Genomic DNA, 22,212 nt, shown 5'->3' on the forward strand with positions numbered 1-22,212 from the left:
ACACTCCCCGACAGTCCCAGCCGTCCCTAAGTCCCACTTTTTTTACAGCGGCTAGGCCACATTTCGGCGCTGGACGAGTCAAGGGTAACTATAGGCCAGCATTTTGCGTGGGTCTTCCTTAAATTTCTTGTCCTTTCTTTCCGTTCTATGTTTCTTTCCTACTCTTTCTGTGTACTTCTTTTCTTATCATTTCCTTTTATTTATCGCTCTACCCTTTCTCTTTCTCTCCGTTTTCCCTCGTGCCGTTCACTTCAATTTTCTCCCTTGTTGCCTGATCCTTCTTAACGCCGGAAGCCTGCATTAAAATCTTTCATTATTGAATGCATAAAACGCGGTAGTTTCAACGCTTTGTTGAACATTGATGAATAATATAAATTGCAGAGGTAGAAATAAACATTTTGTCACGTGCTTTACTTCAAATAAAATTCTTCACTCACGCAAACTCGTGACCAGCAACTCTTGCATTTAAAGCTAATTTCAACCTCGAAGTCGAGCTCATTATTGCGACAGAGTTTTTGTCCATTAAATTTGAGGTAATTATTACTAATGCGGAGCCTAATTAGAGATTAGTAGCAATTAAGCGCCCTTTCTGACGATGAATTCGTTATAAAGTATCGTGAATAATTCATTCAGTGATATGAATAATTACATTTTGAAAAAGAGTATTCTTATGAATATAACGATTAATTTTAAGTGAAATTTGTACTAATGATCTGATTATATATTAATTTTTATCGCATTTTCTCATTTATGGATAAAAAGGCGCTTAATGAATGAAGAATGAAAATCAATAATTCTGAGAATCATAAACTGCTACTAAGCTTTTTCACTCCCTCGAATATAAATTTACCGTTCTGTAGATACGCAAAAGAACAATGGAAAATGCAGGCTTAGGCGTGCACGGTTTTTACTAATGTTGAAATCTTTAGCATCTAATGCATGGCAGATATTGTCGAATGCGTGCGGCAGGATAATCGTAGTCCACGTTGAGATGTTCGGAGCGAGCTTTACCAAAAATCTCTAGCCCATTAATTTTAGTTAGTGCGATGTAGTTAAACATTAACCTGTAATAAAGAATTATTATAATATATTGTTATTATATATATTATTTATCTGACCGTTTTCCATGTCACAGAATTCTGCATGGCTTCTGTTGCATGATCAGCATGGCATGATTTGAACACGTGTTTTATATCGTGTAGTAAGACTGCATATTCATTTTTTTTAATTTTATTTATTTAGTTAAATCTAATCCGCAATTTAAACAATTATTCGATTGCTTTCAGCTACTGGTGACAATATTAAATTTTTTCAGAATTAAAAATCATTATGTACACAGATTACATAACGAATACATTATTACTTTCAGCTATATTTTCAAAACTCCCCAAAAATTGATTGGTCTTGTTCACTCTAAAAAATTTGATAGACTATAGAGTCACACAAATTGATTAGTCAAATCTCCGCACTTCGAGAAATAATAGAATGATAAGAGCTATTTTAATTTGAAATATGCGAATGCAATCACATCAATTCGTCTCCTAACAAAACTATTTAACTCATAATACAATGGTGTCTATTAATATGAATGTAATTCTTTTAACTTCAAAGGCAATTAAATCAGTACCCGGATGGACACAGCATAATGCCTTATCATTTGAAATCAATGAATACTGTGTAATTCGGTATAATTCAGTCTAGAAGAATACATTTTTTTGGTAAATGGCAATACAAATCAAATTCTTTCGTATGCAAACAAGCTATCATCAAATGACCACTTGATGAATACATTTATTAGCAACGCCACTTTCATTACATTGAAGATAAAGTCGGTCACACACCGCTCGTCACAATCAACGAGGTTACCCAACTGGGCGCTATGGAAAACTACGCTGCAGTTGAACTACATTTGATGTTACGCCAGTTACTTTCAGCCTGATAAATGAATAGAAAAAAAATATATGAAGAGGTTATTGCTTAGTAGGTTAAAAATGCTATCATGATAATAGCTTAGTATTAAAAAAACAGACCAAAACGCTCTTCTATGTTCTGCTGAACGCAGATCCGAATGTATTGTATTTTCAGTAGGAGTGTTAATAAATTATATTTTTCTGCATGTCTGTCTAGGTATATTTGTCGATGGAAACTTACAACACACACTAATAAATATTTTACAAGTCAACAAATTTTCGTTTCCATTTATAGCTCATTGTGCACATTGTGCATGGTTGTCGTTGTAGTTTCCTTAATGGAAAATCTTTAAAGCTTTCAAGGGTTGCGAAATATTACGAGATCAGAGGCGAATTATTGGTGGCCTTATGAGACTCATCGTTGACCGTGGATGGTCTTGTTTGACGATATTTACAATTTAAATTTGTATTATATATTATTATACTTTATATCATGTAATATAATATATAAATTCTATAAAAATTTTATTATATTAATTATATAAATTATTTTAATTTATATATGTAAACGACATTCAGAATGACCATATTAAAATCATTGGCGATCATCTACTGTTAAAAGGTCACCGATAATCCAGTGATGTTTTTTTTGAATATGTAATGTTAGCTTATGGATATGAAATGTTGGCTTTTGGATATTGCACTGTACACTAGTATAGGTGTGATATCCACGACGATGTTCTGTGTTGTTTGTGATATGAAATTAGTAGTAGTTTGATACAAGTTGACATGAATGCTATAACACAGACATGAATGCTATATACAGACATAGGATGCATATCATCCGTATATTTCATGCCTTATCACGGATGACTTGAGGCTGTCAATTTAGATATGAAGTGATAGTTTTAACTGAGCTCTAACATGATGAACTTCACGAGCCTCAGTAATGATAATAATGATAAGTTGGCGTAGCATCGGGCGACCACAGCCTTCTACTCATGCAGCTTTGCTTTGGAAATGTTCAGCCATTAATTTAACAAATTTTTACCTGAATTTTCACTGCTAATTGGAACTTGAGAATTAATATGCAATTTCGTGATATTCGACACTAATTTTTCAGTTTTTTTTCATGAGTTCAAAATAGGAAATTGCTTATAGTGAGCTAAGGACTTTTATGAACTTATCGATCGTTGAATTTAAAATCGTATACTCAATTATTTAAGAGAATATATTGATACCGTATTCAAGGAGTCCAGTGGAAATAATTTTAGAAAGAAGATCGCATGGAATAAATGTGCTGGAAACACCCGCATATAGAAGACTGTTTTGTTAATCAATGTATTGAAATCATTGATACTTGTGAGACAGAATATTTAGTTTTTGACGTAAAAATGATGTTCGTGGTCAAAGTGAGCATATGCATGTGATTATTATTCATCACATTTATAAAAAAACTTTATATTTGTATTTAATTTGCTTCATTCCAATCCCTGAAATGTCGATCCGGCTTCGAGTAAACAAAATTTAAAATATTCCGTAATTTTACGGACATATAATTTTTTAGTTGGGGGGGGGGGGNAAGGGACGGGGGTACAGTAAAGTACAGCATCAGAGTTGGATGTCTGAGTTGAAAGTTTCTATACGCATTTATAAAAATTTCCAATTAATTGCCGCGTAAAAATAGATTAAAAAATAAATGTATACCTTTCCGTTCTGATTGATATCTGTTCATGGTGCAATATTTGCGTCGAAGTAAATAAAGTGTTGAAACATCATTATCAACTAAAGTTTGTTTTATTTTATTAAAAAGTTTGCAGTTTTATAGAAAATTAAATTAATTTGAAATACGAGTTCTGAGCTGCGGAGTAGAGGCTGCACTGCACGCTCATGCATCGCTGGTGCGGTCGCCAGATCGCTGTTGAACGCTGCTTCGGACTTACAAAATTATGCAATTTTGATATTCATTTCGCTTTCGGATTTTTTTACTTAACAAAATTTAGTGACTAATTGTGACAAAAAAATTTTTATTGATGAATTTCCATAGAAGTTGTATTGGACATTCTATGAGATAATATTTAATCTAGAATTACCTGCTGGCGAATGCTAACGCATTTTGATGACAATAACTAGGATAATTAGTATTAAAATTGCTGGAAAATAGCATAACTATAAAGATTTTGTAAGTCCGAAGATTGTGCACGGCTTCCCTGTTTGTACACTTGTATCAGTTTGATCACTAACACAAAATCTGTTCTTCCTACAGACAGCGGACCTCCAGGTAACTCTCGTGTTGCTGTCAACATTTAATCCTATAATCTATATTCTCAGGGCCAGATTCTCGAAAATTCTTACAATGTTTCGGACTTTTAAAACACAAAGCCAAATTGAAGCAATCGATTCCATCACAGTTTGTAACCTGTGAGTTTGTAACCATCACAGTTTGTAACCTAACTCTCAATAACCTGTAGAGATCGTAATTAAGCATTGCAAATCAGTGAGAAATAATTTTTTTTTCAAAGATATTCTGTTTGTAGAGAAAAGCAATTAGATTTAAGGCATTGTAACTAAGTTTGAGAATCTGGCTAATAACTTTCTGAATGTTTTTTATTATCCATATTGCATTATGAATTTAGATGAAACTTCGCTTCTACTCTCTATATAGGAGGAGTCAGTTATATCACTCCTCGTTTATCAACGCGATATTATCTAGCATTATTACTTATAAATTATCATATGTAATTTTAATTAATAATTGACAATTTTTTAGTAATTAATGTACATTGTTTGACGGTAATTACTCAACCGACAAACAATATAATCTGGGTTTTTTGACCAAAAAACTGGCATTTTTCAGCCGGTGACCTATTTTGGCCACATCAAATGATCAATTATTACCGATCAAATGTACTTCTGCTCCCGATGCCTGATCTTATCGCTCAACTCTCCTAAACATAAAAAAAACAATGACAAAAAAAAACAAAATTAAAATCTTTGTGCATCCTCCTGCTTTTGATAACTTGTCACGCATTTCGAAAATCTTCATCCATTTACTCTTTGTGATATTAAATATTATACCCGGAATTTTGATTTGATATTATTACCGGAGGTTTCGATTTTTAATATTTAATTGCAAAATGGTGTTTTCATGTGTTTGACACATTCAAAAAAATAAGACGATGGACTCTAATCTAATCTAGATTAGAGTCCGCCTATGAATGTCTTATCCGCCTTCTTCATAGTCATACCATACGTACTGTTATTTTTTCAAGCTTAAAGAGCGTTTGAACTTTCTCTTAAAGACCATCTTTATAGAAATAACATTTTATCAATTCTAAGGAATTTCAATTGAATTTCATTTTTTATTGCTCCATTGTAAAGATACAAGAAATGTTTTTCATTCAAGTCGCTTAACATTCACAACAACAAAAAAATAATTTCATTATTACTGGTGAATTTTCTATTTCTCAATAATATTCCCTTCTTTATTCTTCTATTGTTGTCGTGCGTGGCTCATGACGTGTCGTATGATTACTTAATATTTTTATTACGTGCTAAGTGTTTAGGAATGTCTAGAATATTTATTTGCTGTACTTTCCCTTTCGTACGAGCCTCATTATGTGTAGCATTATTAGACAATATTATACATTATCATTATTCATACAGTGCTGTAAATGCCTCCTCATTTATCATGCTCAATTCATTAAAGTCATCCAAGGTTCGTGTTTCCTTTTTATGGTTATGATTATTTTTTCCCTCTGTGATGCAGAACTAGGTTTCACGCCTCGCTTATTAATTATTGTAACCTTTATTAAATTCTTGATATCGCGTAACTCGTATACGCGTAATCTAGATAATTCAATACGCGTAACTCGTATCTAGATAATTCAATACGCGTAACTCGTATCTAGATAATTCAATACGCTTAACTCGTATTTAAACAATTCAATACGCGTAACTCATATCTAGATAATTCAATACGCGTAACTTGTATGCAGATAATTTAATACGCATATCATGTTTTTAGACTCATGCAGAATTACATTATCCTATCTTACGGTAGCTATTAAATTTCCAGACACATTATTTCAAACTCTTGATCGGATGATAATAATGGTGGTTTTCATTACATAATATGCTTTAAAGGCGCTGAGGTAGCGCTGTGCGAAGTCTGCTTCGACGCGTACAGCTTTAAATGTCTCGGCAGTGCTGCTGCTGTGCGCTGTACGTCTCTCCATTTAAATGTCTCAGCAGTGCTGCTGCTGTGCGCTGTACGTCTCTCCATATATTTAAATGTCTCGGCAGTGCTGCTGCTGTGCGCTGTACGTCTCTTTATTTAAATGTCTCGGCAGTGATGCTGCTGTGCGCTGTACGTCTCTCTATTTAAATGTATCGGCAGTGTTGCTGCTGTGCGCTGTACGTCTCTCTATTTAAATGTCTGGGCAGTGCTGCTGCTGTGCGCTGTACGTCTCTCTATTCAAATGTCTGGGCTGGGCGTTCGCTGTACTTTTCTCTCGAATTCTAACTCTAAATCATTGGCACAAAAGACTCGAACCTCAGTGCCCTGGTGAATAGAGACATAAATTTTTTACTTCGAGAACTTATGAGCAATGGTTCGGTATTTCATGTTTACAACCTTAGATTGGAGAACAGTCTTGAACTACACGGTCTAGGAATACTTACGATAACCGTCCAAAATAGGGCGACTGAAAAATGTCATATTAAAACTAAGATTATCCTGAATAATTTTTGTGAAAACAGCTGCATGACCGAGCTGTTCATTGGTCAGATATTTGTCTTAAAATAAATGCTCCTATTGAATAATTGAATAAAACATTTTCTGAAGCATTTCTGAAAAGTCTTGGAATAGTAATGCGCATATCAATATACTTGTGGCTTAAGTATCGGTTGCTAGAATAACTGATTTATTGCGGGTTGATCACGGTGTATAAAGAGAGAAAATAACTCCATCATCGATTTAGGTAAAATAATCCGTGAAAATATAGTTTTGCAATGCATGTGGGATACGTACACACAAATTGAATTAACCTATTGGTTCTCAGGTCATTTAACGACATATGTGTCCCTGCAACTGACCAGCCTACGGACTATGAAACCTTGTACGCAATAATGGAGGGCGAGAAATTCTAAGAAACTCTACGGTGTTTGAACCCGAGATTTAACTATCTTCTCGTATTTCTGAGAGATATGTTCATAGATCCAATGGATGAGTTGAAAAAAATACGGCATTATTCAACGATGTGGAAAGATTGAGCGGAAAAACTTATATTAAAATATAAAAAACAAATACATGGACCAGAAGGGTGAAACATAAACGATGAGTTTTGTTAGAGGACTATTGATTAATATCGGAACTATAAAAAAATGTATTTTTCACGAGAGAAAGAGAGCTGGAAAGGATTGAAGACAAAGAAAATTTTCAGAGTGAATTCAATGAAGGGTTTATGAAATGAATTAAATTATGATCTGCAGGGCTGGAAAATTTAAGTTGTGAAGAAATTGGAGGGTGTTTGAATGAAATATCTATTGCTGTTAAAACGAGTCAGCAGAGAAGAGAGAGATAGAGAGGTAAAAACAAAAAGGAATAAAGAACAGAGACATGGGGAAGGAAAAATGAAGAGAAAAGATGTCATGGACTGGAAGGCAAGGGAAGGCAGGGGTAAGCAAGGGAAGGCAGGGATAGGCAAGGGAAGGCAGGGGAAGGCAAGGGAAGGCAGGGGTAGGCAAGGGAAGGCAGGGGCAGGCAAGGGAAGGCAAGGCAGGGGTAGGCAAGGGAAGGCAGGGGTAGGCAAGGGAAGGCAGGGGCAGGCAAGGGAAGGCAGGGGCAGGCAAGGGAAGGCAGGGATAGGCAAGGGAAGGCAGGGGAAGGCAAGGGAAGGCAGGGGTAGGCGCCCCAGCAAGCAACAGGTCTTCTTTAGGTCGGCTCTGGCAGACGGTCTCTGCGCGCATGTCTGGACGAGCGTCGCTTCACTCACCTGAACCTCCACGCCTCACCGTCCCTCACGCCTTACCTAACCGCTTCACGTCCACGCCTCACCATCTCTGACGCCTCACCATCTCTAACGCCTCACCATCTCTAACGCCTCACCTCACCGCCTCACCATCGCTGACGCCTTACCTTACCGTCACACCGTCTCTTTCGCTTCACTTCACCACTCCACCATAAATAACGCCACGCCTCGCCACCTCACCATCGCTGACGCCTCAGCCTCACCGCCTCACCATCGCTGACACCTCAGCCTCACCTCACCGCCTCACCATCGCTGACACCTCACCTCACCGCCTCACCTCACCGCCTCACCATCACTGCCGCCTCTCTCAGCTGCTGCGTCGCACTCTCACCATTCGCGTGCTCGGATGCACTGTCGTATCATTTAAAATCCTTGGCGTTTTATCGACGAAGAACTCGTAGCTATACCCCGGCCACCGATTATCTGCCTCGGACTCCCTATTTTACTGCAAGCGAGATTAAATCAACTTTATCGTCGGCCATTCATTTGCTATTCTTTGGCCACCGATCCGCCGCCAATAACTTTCAATTGGTTAGATGTTTTGCCGGTGCTTCCGATGCCTTTGCCCATTCCGGCAAAATGGAAGTTCGCGTCCGGAGTATTGGGCCAAGTATGGAAAATTTGAATGGCAATCGCCCGACCCGATCTGGGGAAAATAACTGAACTCCTACCGACGAACCTGTTTTGCACTTTGAGACGCACGCTGTTTGTTCCAGGGGGTTTTATTGGGAGTTTATTATAAAAAACTATTAAACCAGTCTCTTATTAATGCGGGGTTTATTCGTTTATTTTGTTAACATTGAATTATTGAATTAAAAGGTTCATTGAGGACTGGATAGATTAAAGAGGATAGGGTGATGGCCGCGACTGATGATTTGGTATTAGCGAGATGGAAAAATTTTTAGATGCATTGAACGATAAATGAGGCAGAGAGGATCTGCCATATGAACAATATTCAACTGTGACTACAATTCAGCCCTTGGAAATTTTTATGATGTTATCGCTATTGTAGAAATGATTGTTCGGCGCAGTTTCTACGTTAAAATTTTTAGATGAACTCGGGGATTCAATGACAAAAAATTTCATTGGATACAACGAGCTTATTGACAATTTAAAGTAGAGATTTGTTGTATTTCGTTGAATCTGAATTTGTAGTGATTTAATAACCATTTCACTTAATTTATTTTAAACTAATTCCACTAAATCCATCTGCTGGTATAATAATTGTACTCGTATCGTTAGAATTGTCAGCAAATTATCTGCACGAATTGCCAATTACAAAATTTCTAAATATTGGCTTGAATCCTGATAAATGACATCTTAATGATCGATAATTTCATTTCTAACTTTTTAAATACATTCTTGGAGCAACCATCCCATTAAATACTTAAATACTTACGTAAAAGTATAAACGACACGATTTAATTATGAATAAAAGTAATCGTCGTTTTGTACACTCGTTTTTTAGAATTGCATTTTTTCGTAGTTTGAACCTAAATATTACATGTAAAAATATTCATTAGTCGAGTAATACTACATAATTAAATTATTTCAACTAGCTCACCTAAATAATTTTTATATCTATATAAATCAATTTTGGATCAGCTAGCTCGTCAAAGCTAATGAATTTGTTACTGCCGTTAATAAAAAATATGTATAACATCTTCAAGTTTTTGAATGGAAATAATTTGTTTCAATTAGTCTTGTGATTTAATAAAAAACATAATTTTCTTCAATCACAACTGAAATTAGCATTCTCATGCTTCCTAATCAATATTTCTCATTAATTATTCACATTAAACAGGACCACAAAGAAAAAAAATTAAATCAAAATTGTATTGCGCTCTGCATTAGAGTATGAGCCACTGGCAAAAAACCTTACCATATACCGCGCAGTAAATTTCTAATGATATTAACTAATTAACATTCGAATCATCATACGTTGATGATGAATTTTCTTCGGACTTCCTGCAACGATTATTCATAAGTGCATGCAATTTATTATCTTATATGTTAATTTTAGTTAAATGTTTTAGCTTTATTCACCTTTTCGCATATTCTCACAAAATTCTCGTTCCCGTCTCAGTGCTTCGTATTCGTCCCTCTGTGAATTGTCATCTATTTTCACTCAGTTTAATTGTTCCATAAAATTTATAAACTTTTGCGATATTCTCGTCATTGTTTCGTATTTTTCTCTTACTAAAGTTATTAACGGCTTCATCGCAAAAAGGTTCACGCTTCTTGAAATAATCGTTTTTCCCAAGTCGTTTTCCATGTTCTATCGCATTCATTCACATTTTTCGTCAACATTGTCCTAAAATATCACAATTTTAAGTTGCTTTTTCTAAAGAATAATAATTATTCAATTGATATGAAAAATTATAAGATTTTATTACGAGTGTTGGTTTCAGGAACGCCACTATGGCTGCTCCTACACATCGCGCCCATCAAGAACGAGAAGGACATCGTGGTGCTGTTCCTGTGCACCTTCAGGGACATCACGGCACTCAAACAGCCTATCGAGGCCGAGGATCCCAGAGGTGCGCTACAATTATCATAATATCTGTCACTTCTCATATGTATAATATGATATGATTATTTACTGTGGTACGACAGTCTATTCTAATATATAAATTATATGAATATTTAGGAATATTCCGCGATACGACCATGAGTTCTCACAAATAAAGTGTTGAGTATTTATGAGTATTATGACATACGGTAATAAATTCACATAGATAATTTCTATGATTATGTATGAATATTATGTGATCCGGCAGTCAATTCTCACAAATGGTTACTTGTCAATTCAAGGAAAGAATTTTAATTCTGTTCAATCAAAAATTCAAATTGAAATCTCCAGTTGGGAATTTATTGGCAGCAGTCAAAAATTTAACTTCAATGGCGCCGTAATATACTACAGAATTTTCATTAAACAGTGACACTACAGGGACTTTTTATCGATGTAAAAGACGAACCATCAATTACTTTCGACATACAAATTTAAATTTCAATTGGAAATTTAATTGCAGCCGTCACAAATTAGCATATACGTTCGATACATTAAAAAAATTTAAAATCACTTTAAGATGTAAAAATAATTTGCATTGATAGCGAGGCACAATTGTTTGTCACATAAACTTAATTTTTCGAGCTAGTTCAGTCTCAATGAAAACAATTCGTATAATAATTTAATTCTTGATTCCACTGTCAATTTTTACGGACATGAAGGAGTAGAGTAGTTTTGAAGTGTTAAAATGTATCGAAAATTTCAAAGGCTTTAATCAATTGAATATTATTCAAAAGTTGCATACAAGCAAATGAAAAAGTTTTGAAATGAAAAAATTGACCATTGTGAAAAAAACATTTTATATATTTTATTTAAAGATGTTTATGAATTTCCTCTTAAATAAATTTTGGTCTATGAATTATTGGCTGTATTGTAAGCATCTATAATTGGAGACAGGATTCTGTTTTCTCATCATAATGACATTAGGAAAAAAAAACTATATGTAATTCAAGAAAGCACCTTCGAGGAGACACAATTTTTTGTGCAGGTCTTCCTACGCGCCATACTATGATAAAAAATAAAAATGTGCATTATTACTATGAAGTCTTTGTTCTGGTTGGTCTATGAACTTTCACGAGTAGGAAGTGGATATCGCACTTCAATTTCTACGTTACTTCGCCTAATTGTTGGCACGGTACCAATGTTCAGAAATGGAACGAAAAACAATTTTGCTGTAATCATGATCTTTTTTCGCAGGCCGAACCTCGACAGTTGGTAAAGCTCTGTGTATTTCTCTACGTTATTTTTGAATACACAGTTGAAGTTTGACTCACACATTTTTTAGAGAGGCTTGTTAAAGCTGTAATTTGCCTTGAGCTTACTCCGCTAAAATGCGACTTTGCATCACACGCCAGAAAAGTTTCGACGAGCTTCCTATATATTTGATGTAATTGAGAGCATCATGTTTGACATGCTAATATTTTCACTATTTCACTTGCTTTTTTGCGCTATCACTATCATTAAAATACGAAAACTTTCTAGATTCGACGATGAAAGAATTACGCTGTTTCCAGCATGGTTCTGATAGCACACCGCTTGATCACTTTACACAGTAATTGAGAGATTACAAGCAGAGTTAATATAAACAAATAATTGGAGTAGAACGCAGTTGTGTGTGGATAGCGTCGAATAAATTAAATGTGATAACACTTATAACAATATTTGTGTTTGTAGTTGCCGGCTCCCGCTAGTAGGAGTATGTGAGCGTTAGTATTTCGATTCGAAATAGAGCTCAGTGGGTGGACATGGAGTTGGAATTGCACTGAAAATTCTTGAAAAAATGTATATTCAGTTTCAATTAAACTGTAGATTCTTGATTTGCTTCATAATTAATCGATTAAAGGTAAAATCGTGGGACTCGTTATATTTTATCGAATTAAAATTTTAATTTTATTTCAAGTAGTTATGAGGTGATAAATTTTCTGAAAAATTTTCTGAAACAAAAATTGATGTCGTGCCCTTTTCGACTGAGTTTATTATAACAAAATGGGAAAAAATACGTCCAAAATAAATATTTGATAGTTTTAAATTAAAAACACAGTATTCGAAATAGTGAGTCCAAAATACGTTAGGTGACTACATTCTCTCGAGAATAAATTCGCCCATACAGAAAGTAGAAAAATTTAGTAAGATTTTAAAATATTTTCATCGGCAGTCTCTCAACTTTGTTCGAAATTCTAACTATCACTTCGTCCGTGAATTAAATTTTACAATTCGGTTTTCATTTCGATGAAGATATATTGTTAACTTTCTACCGGAAATAGACGAATTTACCTCAAATAAAGCCCATGAATTTTCTTCGGCAAATGAAAATGGTGATCTTGTTTCTTCACTTAAATAATTAAAAAATGAATGAAAGTAAAATTTCAAAATTTTGCAAAAAAAGCCAAGCTTCACTAGCTCTCTTGTACTAGTAGCAGCACGGATGATTGCGAATCTGTTACCCTTTAATAAGCGTTCACATCTTACAAAGAACATTCAAATTGTACAACAATTTGAAGCTAATGTACGGGACCGTGCTACCAAAACTTATCTAAGAACACGATAGCGGCCTATGTACACGTAGCGGCCTATGTACATGTAACGGCCTATGTACACGTTGCGGCCGATGTACACGTAACGGCCTATAATGCAGGTTTGATTGAAGACCAGAGAGTATTTCTTATTGACAATTTTCTTGTTGTTTTTCGCTATTCGGCGAATTAATTGTCAAACAATAAGAAAATTGTCAATAAGAAATACTCTCTGGTCTTCAATGACACCTGCATTAAAGAAAATATTCTGCCAAACTACACCAATGTAACGGCCTATGTACACGAAAGCGCCTATGTACACGTAGCGGCCGATTACTCGCCTGTGATTTGTGAGTTTACTATGAAATGCAGGCAGTAATTGGCTGACTGAGATAGCAACTACATTTTACTATTACGACCCGTGTTTTAGAAGGTGAGTGTCGCAGTCCAGCACGTATGATTGAGCCTAACTTCTTACCTCTGCAGCTATGGACCTCACAGGAGCGTCAGGCGGGCGTCAGATAACTAGTAGGTGTTTTTCAGCGGTGCTCAGAAGGCTCTCCATAGCGCCTCTACCCCCAGGCAAATGACGTTGAAGCAACGTTGATTACGGAGATTTATTTTGTTGAAATATCGTTTAATAAACGTTATTTCAACGTCAGATACCTGGTGGGAGTCATTCATTAGCTATTGTTTACAGTGTATTATAACCATCTTTTTTGATGTTCGTTAACTCGTGCTGTGAAACATGTTTTTAAAACTTATTCGTTTCGTTAGAATATGTATAGTACGTTATGAGTCTTCATTTTCGTTGACATTATTGTATTCGTTGCTGTATACGAATCTTGATGAATAACGGAAAATTCACACCTTATCCTCGTAATTCAAGTTATAGTTATACAAGAACATTTCAAATCCTTCCAAAAGCGAGAATTCCACGTGGTTCGATTAAAAAATGTAAAATATGCAATGGAGCATTCGATTTAACTTTTGATATCAAATAAAATGAATGATTTCAAATAATTACAAGGTATAATATTTTGTACATAGCGTTATATTCTGTTACACCAATAACCCGAATTGCCAGGAAGGCTTATTAATTTTTCAATAAATTTTTTTAATTTCACGGCTTTAAGAATTTGTTCAAATGTGAAAAACAGGAAAGTACGAATATTAGACTTTGATGACTCATATTGGTTTTTCATGAAAAAACGTCGAAATTAGATGTTTTTTATATTGCATTGCCACTTGAAGAAAATGACGACAATTATTCAAACTATTAATTCACGTTCGGTTGACGAGTGCTTTTCCGACAATAAATTTAAATTTATAATTTGATTCACTTCTGCAAAAAAGTATCCAGGAAAACAAGTATGAACTCTTGCATTTTAATAAACAAAATATAAGTTCTGGACCTGAAAGAGGCACGCGAGAGAGTCTTCTGAAAACTTGTTGATGTTGCTTGACTCCGGCATTGAAGGCTGTAACTTTAAATCTTTATAAAACAATTTAGTCGAATTTAAAATCAATAAATATTGTAAACAACTGATCAAATTTCCCAGAATTTTTTTTCGAATTCTTTTGTAAAAAATACACTATTGTTTCGAAATGGTAGTTAATCAATGGTCAAATTTTATTCTTACCTGGTACAGTTAATATTATGTTACAATTAATGGGTCTTGAAAGCATCGAATCTTGGACTCCATTGACATTTATTTTTTTCATTCATCAATGAAAATGGGTAAATTAAAATTGTTAAATAAAATGAATGAAGTTACAACGAACATTGCCTTCCGTGCCGGTCTGGTAACCTACACTTAAGCCGCCGCCTACAGTCAAGGCTTGTCCGTCCCGGCAAATGACGTTGAAGTAACGTATAATGGACGTAAATTTCTTGTTTATACGCCTAATTTACGTTGATTCAGCGTCAGATGTCGGGTTGGAACTGTTCTTCGTTGCGTTTTGTTTCGCCACGTGTCATGGATGGCAGTCGCTGCCGCATAACATACCTGAACATGCATTCCATCCTTGTAGACGTTCTTGCATTGACGTTTAAAATTAATCAGCGATGAGTAATGCATTAGTTTAAACATAAATTGTCTTCAAATTTGCATTTAGATACGAAATGCACGAACGTTTGCAATGGAGTTTCCATCCTTTTGGTCAGTGGTAGATGCCACGATAGACGTGCCATTCCTGCTGCCTGTCCCTGCTTCTACTCTTTTCTGCAAATGATTTAATTTTTACTGTATATATGTGATGCTGAGCCATTGGTGCCATATAAAACACTACACTAAATAACATAGTTAATTCATACAGACAATCGTTTACTGCAGCCTGCAGACGATTTTTCAGATTGGCCACTGCAAGCGTCCCGCGATGATGCCTGAATATCAAAAAAAGTTCTTTTGAGATACACGAAATTAAAGTTATTTGAAAATGTTATCAATATTTTGGGAGTAGATATAAAAGTTTACAGAGCATAAAACAACGTATAAACAGTAAATTCAAACGGAATTTGATTTTACAGTAAGCCCGTTATAGTTTCTTTTTCATGATTGAGATGTAATCGATTCTACGTGTTTTGCTGTGTAAAAGTAAGCGTGGTCTTTATTGCCGAATTTATTGGGTGAAACTGAAGCGCGAGGCTGTTGACCGATTGTGCTCGTCATGCAATCGCTCCACGATCTAAATACTGGACAAAAGTGACAAATTACCACATTTTTTCGAAAAATTCATTTAATGAAGTTCACATTTACAAATTACTATCTATTGTGTTTGGTTATGGTCGAGGTTAGCACCGGAGTTGAAGATGTCACTGAGTTAACTCTTCTCATCATTTCAGTGGTTTAGTGAGTCAGCTGGTCATTCAGTGAACCCAGATGGGCAAGTACATTAAAGAACTGGTAAAGAGCTGGGAAGAGCTGGTAATGAGCTGGATACTAGAAGGACGCATTAATTATAAGATGTATTCCCTCCCTGGGTCAGGTGGGCACTGGGTGGGCGCTCTAGGACAGTGGTTGGATGACCTGCTACCGACCAGAGATGAAAAAGAAGGTTCGCCTGGCATTTCCTCTACCGCAGAGATAGTTTTATTCCCATCAATTGTTGTTGTTGTTCTTGATGTTGGTTCAGACTTGATTGATGTTCTCCATGTCTAGGTCCTTGGAGGCGCATTTCTCCTGCGAGCTGTGAGATCTATTTTTTATTCACGGCCAAAATCCTTTCCGTTGAGCATTTTTCATCCGAGTGACGTTCAGCTCGTATATGTAGGATGGTTTCATCTATTTAGATATTTTAAAATAAATAATGAATGATGCTCTAAATTTTTGCGAGAACATTCCCTGTTACAGACCAGTATGGATCATGCTTCGTGCGATATATCCTCTTTGAAACAGTGTTTTCGTCGTCAAAGACATTTTTACAAGAGATTTTTTCTTAGATTAGATATTAATACGTCCGTTATAACAGAAATACTGTTATCAATGTGAAATTTTTAAAGCGGCATTTGTTGGCTTTCTCTAAACAATTCGGAATTAAAAGCGAGTTTGCGGATACGTGCGATACGAAAATTTAGCGAGATCAAATTTAAAATTAGCAACGGTCAATACGTTATGGTAGTTATTAACACGAGCAAAAATATCATAGAAGGTAAAATGAATGACGTTTGCACAGCTTGAGGGAATTCCGATGATCATTGCAATAGACTTTCACTGGCACCTTGAACGCAAATTTTAACGGATACAAAGAAATAAAATACACGTTTAAATTAATTTTATTTCCACGTCGGCAAAAGCGCTCTTGTGTGATGATAAATCCTTAATATCGGTCAAAGTCGAGCAATCGAGACAAGCAATTAGGATTTGCTTCAATTTAATTTGGTTCATTCATTACATAGAGTTCATTCATTGAATTAATTGAAACTGAAATCCAAGTCGAGCGAACACATCTCCTAAACACAACTTAACGGACGTCTAAATAATCTGCTTGCCATGGCTCCCATTTTCTCAAGACTCGTAATATATTTTTTAAATTTAAATTTCCTGTTTTTAATCAGTCCATGTCCCTTGTAATAAGTTGCCCATAGATTTTTCCAGAACCTTCATCTCTTTAAATTGTGATCTTTTTGTTCGAAGTTGAAGTTTGAACTGTATGTTTATAGTTTATTTTTTTTCTAGTAAATATGTGTGCATAAAAAGGCAATTCTGCCAATACTGTTGCTGTTATCGAGAACTTTCCCTATTCCTGCTCAATGCCTGAAAAAACTTCCCTAGATTCGGTAGAATTTCTACCTCATGCGTTATGTTTACTGAGCATCTACTGCGTCATTTCTACCCCCCACTGGACGTCTACTGCGTCATTTCTACCCCCGCTGGACGTTTACTGCATCCATTCTACCCCCGCTGGACGTTTACTGCATCCTTTCTACCCCCGCTTGACGTTTACTGCATCCTTCTACCCCGCTGGACGTTTACTGCGTCCTTTCTACCCCCGCTGGACGTTTACTGCATCCTTTCTACCCCCGCTTGACGTTTACTGCATCCTTCTACCCCCGCTGGACGTTTACTGCATCCTTTCACTGCATCCTTTCTACCCCGCTGGACGTTTACTGCATCCTTTCTACCCCGCTGGACGTTTACTGCATCCTTTCTACCCCCGCTGGACGTTTAATGCATCCTTTCTACCCCGCTGGACGTTTACTGCGTCTCTTTCTACCCCCAACGCTGACTCTGCCGGTGGATGCGGCGGATGTATTAAATGAATATTTATTACTTGTAATTCGTATGCACAAGCTGATTCGCACTAAATATTAAACATTATTCATGGATGACATAAGTCGAATTGAAAACAATTATCTCTAGCTCAAAAATGAGTGATTGAACCTAGTCTGCTCAAATATGTTAGAATCGACTAGATAAAAAAAATCTGATATGCTGAAGCTATTTCAATTTATTATTGAAGAAATAAATAACTTGAAACAATTATGCTAGAAATGGACGACTCTCTTGATTACGCTGCTAGGAACCTATTCATTACTACTGAGTTACTCGAGAGCTTTCAAAAAGTTTAATCTATGACTAGAAAATCTTTTCTTTATTCAGAAAATGTTAATAATTTTCTACAGGAAAATTATTCAAATTTTCCTACTTAATATCGCCGGGAGCGTCCACTTACGCAACCGCTAATGTTGCGCCGCTTTTATAGCGCCGTGTTTTGTGATGCCTGCAACTCATTAACTGAAACTGAACGAACAGACCTTTTTTTAAAAAAGTTCTTGAATGAACACATCGACGCTTGAACAAAAAATTCAGGTTAGAACTGAACAATTATTGAAGTAAAGTATCAATTAAAAAAAGTTTTGGAAAGTTGATTTTAACAATTAGAAAAAGACGAGCTGAGCGAAAATCTGAAGGTAAAATTTTTAGAAATTTAAAACGACATTGAAAACTTAATCTGAGATATTGCTGGCTATTTCAGCACAAAACACAGTGTTATGAAACCGAGTAATATTTCTTCTAGACATTGAAAATTTGCCTGCTAGCTATGGCTGATTTGTTGTACCATAAATATATTTTGTATCGCATTCTTCTTTCCTTCATATGCCTGTTCCTTAGTGACATTTATTTAGATATTTCTAAACCATTTTATTGATTACGCAGCTGCCTTTGTATGACAAACTATGAAACATGAAATTTTTATTAAACATTTTGCTGTGGAGAATGTCAGCTTGCAATACTAATTTTTGCAGCATTTATTATAGCTTTGTATTTATTCCTGTGTATTTCTGCTTGTAACCCTCAGTGTTAAAATTTGTTCTTGGCATCCGTATAGTGGTTAATGAGTGGTAGATTATCGGTAGATGTTTGATGTGGTATGCGTGGTAAATAAATGGTAGATTATCGGTAGATGTTTGATGTGGTATACGTGGTAAATAAATGGTAGATTATCGGTAGATGTTTGATGTGGTATAAGTAGTAAATAAGTGATAGAATTTAGGTATATTTTTTAGTTAATAAACTTAAGTGTCATACAGTCTGTTAAATCAAATGATCGTTCACTAATAACGTTCGTGCTGTAGGAGCATGCAGAACAGAGAGAAATCAACTGTCAGTTTCAACGACAGTTTCAATATCAATTTCAATAGCGGTTACAAAATCTTTTTCAATAGCATGCACAATATCAGTTTCTATAACAGCTTCTGTTTAATTTTCAATACCAGTTTCAAATTAAGTTTAAATAACAATTTAAGTTTAATTTTCAATAATAGCTTCAGTTTAAGTTTCGATAATAGTTTCAGTTTATGTTTCAATAACAGTTTCAGTATCAGTTTCAATATCAGTTTCGGTATCAGTTTCAATAACAGTTTCAGATTAAGTTTCAATAACAGTTTCAGTTTAATTTCCAATATCAGTTTCAATAGAGTTTATAAAAATTTTTCCATTGCAATATACTGTACTGTTTTGGCCAGTTAACATTGCTATGGAGAAAATCAATCCACTTGTTATCGTACAATTTTTCGATTTTCCAAATTAATAATCAATTTTTAATTGTTATCCTCCTTCTTAATAAGTATTTAACACCTAATGTCATCATTATTCACCACGTCTTCAATAATATTATGTAGAATATACACCAAATGAAACAGATAAATAATCGAAAAGTATTTTTTACAGAATCTCGGATACTTTTATTTATGTTATAAATTTGATAGAGGAAAAAATTATTTTATCATAAACTGCGAGAAAAATTCACACTTCCTTTGGAATGATATAAATTTTGCATATACGAACGTATATAATTAATTCAAACAATTCAATATACTCTATCTATTTGTACAAAAAAAGATAGCTGTCAAGGAATTATCATATTGTTTCCATTTTTCGTTCTCTTTAATTGTAATTTCCACATTCTATGTTCGTACATCTATTTGCTTCCGTACTACAATTTAATTCTCCTCTTAATTGCATCAGGCCTACTTGAGAAATATTTTACTTCTTAATTCTGATATTACATAATAAAAATTATCGGTTCATGTTTATAATATTGTTTACAGGTTACCTCGGCCGTTTTATTTGTTTCTAACCTCCTAAAAACACTGCCACTAACCTCTCCCTTCCCTGCCATTACCATTTGCCACTAATTTCTATCAGTTCATACAACTACCACTACCCGCTACCACTACCCGCTACCACTACCCTCTACCACTACCCTCTGCCACTACCCTCTACCACTAACCTCTACCACTACCCTCTACCACTACCCTCTACCATTAACCTCTACCACTACCCTCTACCACTACCCTCTACCACTACCCTCTACACTACCCTCTACCACTACCCTCTACCACTACCCTCTACCACTACCCTCTACCACTACCCTCTACCACTAACCTCTACCAATACTCTCTACCACTAACTTCTACCACTACCCTCTACCACTACCCTCTACCACTACCCTCTAACCACTAACCTCTACCACTACCCTCCAGCCTCCCTCAGCAAGTTCGCGAAGCTGGCTCGGTCTGTGACGCGCAGTCGCTCGGTGCTAGTGTCTCAGTTCTCGTCGCATATGCCTGTCATAAAAGACGTTACCAAGCAGTCCAACATCGCACATGTACGTAACCTGTATTGAAAAAGTTTATCAGTACGTAAATAACGATAATAATATCATTACGTTAATTTTAATATCATTACGTCAATAAGTATATACAATAAGCCTAAGATCGCGCATGTTAGTAACTCTCACTGAAAAAATATATCGCATTATATGCAATTAGTTCAACATGAATTAGTTCAGCGTCAATTTGCAATTGATTAGTAGGTAATTTTTAATCAATCAGGTATCAACGCAGTAGACTGAACTGAATATGAATTACGAAGTAATCTAATTAATTACCCCAAGCTGAAGTAACAATATGTGTTCACATCATTTCATGTATATTAATACCGGAAATCATATTGATTTGTTAAAGGGATTAAATTCGAATTAAAAGAGAAGCTTTTTTAAAATAAGTCATTAAGAAGAATATTAATTGTTGTATTCACGTGCAGATGATGAGTCTGAACAGCGATGTGATGCCGCAATACCGACAAGAGGCTCCCAAAACTCCACCCCATATACTGCTTCACTATTGTGCCTTCAAGGTGATATATTGCTTCACTATTGTGCCTTCAAGGTGATATATTGCTTCACTATTGTGCCTTCGGTGTGATATATTGCTTCACTATTGTGCCTTCAAGGTGATATATTGCTTCACTATTGTGCCTTCAAGGTGATATATTGCTTCACTATTGTGCCTTCAAGGTGATATATTGCTTCACTATTGAAGAAATATGTGGTGATGTGTGCTGCATAAATATGTGTGTGCTGGATTTATGGTGAACTATATTCATATGTGGGCCTGATTGAATTTTTAATTTCATAATAAATAGATGTGAGGAAATTAAGAAAAAAATGTTTTTTTATCTCACATTATATCTGAGAATTTTCTACAAAATTTATATTAACTCGTCCTTTCTATTCAAGGAGTCTCCTATACTGATGTGGCCGAGGTTCAGCTCAAGCCTTGGTCATAGATAATACTACTTTTAAAACCATCTGCTTGGAACTATGTATGATTATAAAATCCTCAAATGGCAAACCTAACGCGTAATTTGTTTAAGTCTATACCGGACTGCGTGATCCTATGCTTGACTTAAGCCTTAGTTATAGAAAATAATTATTTTAAAATCAAGTGCGAAGAACCATGTGTGATTATAAAGATCCTAAAATTTTAAACCTAATATGAATTCTGTGTTTTTTTGCAGTCAATATGGGACTGGGTGATCCTATGCTTGACTTTCTACACAGCGATCATGGTTCCATACAACGTCGCCTTCAGATACAAGACGTCGGAAGACGTCTCTTTATTAGTCGTAGATTCAATAGTGGACGTGATATTTTTTATTGATATCGTATTGAACTTCCACACAACGTTCGTTGGTCCCGGCGGCGAAGTCGTGTCTGACCCTAAAATCATACGTATGAACTACCTCAAGTCGTGGTTCGTGATAGACTTGTTGTCGTGCTTACCTTACGACGTCTTCAATGCCTTCGATCACGACGAAGATGTAAGTAACTGCGGCAACGACGGGGAATCTTACCAAAGTGTAAGTTACAAGCTTAATTAGCGTGGTAAATCCGAGTGA

General features: G+C 35.5%; 1 protein-coding gene across 1 annotated transcript in view; it reads left to right on the plus strand.

The window, feature by feature from the left end:
* LOC108665986 (potassium voltage-gated channel protein eag) overlaps positions 1 to 22,212 on the plus strand; it is a 54,469-nt gene that overhangs the window by 4,683 nt on the left and 27,574 nt on the right. The window contains exons 2-6 of the mRNA XM_047884040.1: positions 4,177 to 4,191; positions 10,354 to 10,482; positions 20,514 to 20,638; positions 21,076 to 21,168; positions 21,832 to 22,134. Coding sequence (XP_047739996.1) covers positions 4,177 to 4,191; positions 10,354 to 10,482; positions 20,514 to 20,638; positions 21,076 to 21,168; positions 21,832 to 22,134 — 665 coding nt within the window. The remainder of the gene's footprint in view (positions 1 to 4,176; positions 4,192 to 10,353; positions 10,483 to 20,513; positions 20,639 to 21,075; positions 21,169 to 21,831; positions 22,135 to 22,212) is intronic.

This window comes from Hyalella azteca, unplaced genomic scaffold (genome assembly GCF_000764305.2).
Source record: "Hyalella azteca isolate HAZT.00-mixed unplaced genomic scaffold, Hazt_2.0.2 contig14403, whole genome shotgun sequence".
In the NCBI taxonomy this organism is placed as follows: domain Eukaryota; kingdom Metazoa; phylum Arthropoda; class Malacostraca; order Amphipoda; family Hyalellidae; genus Hyalella; species Hyalella azteca.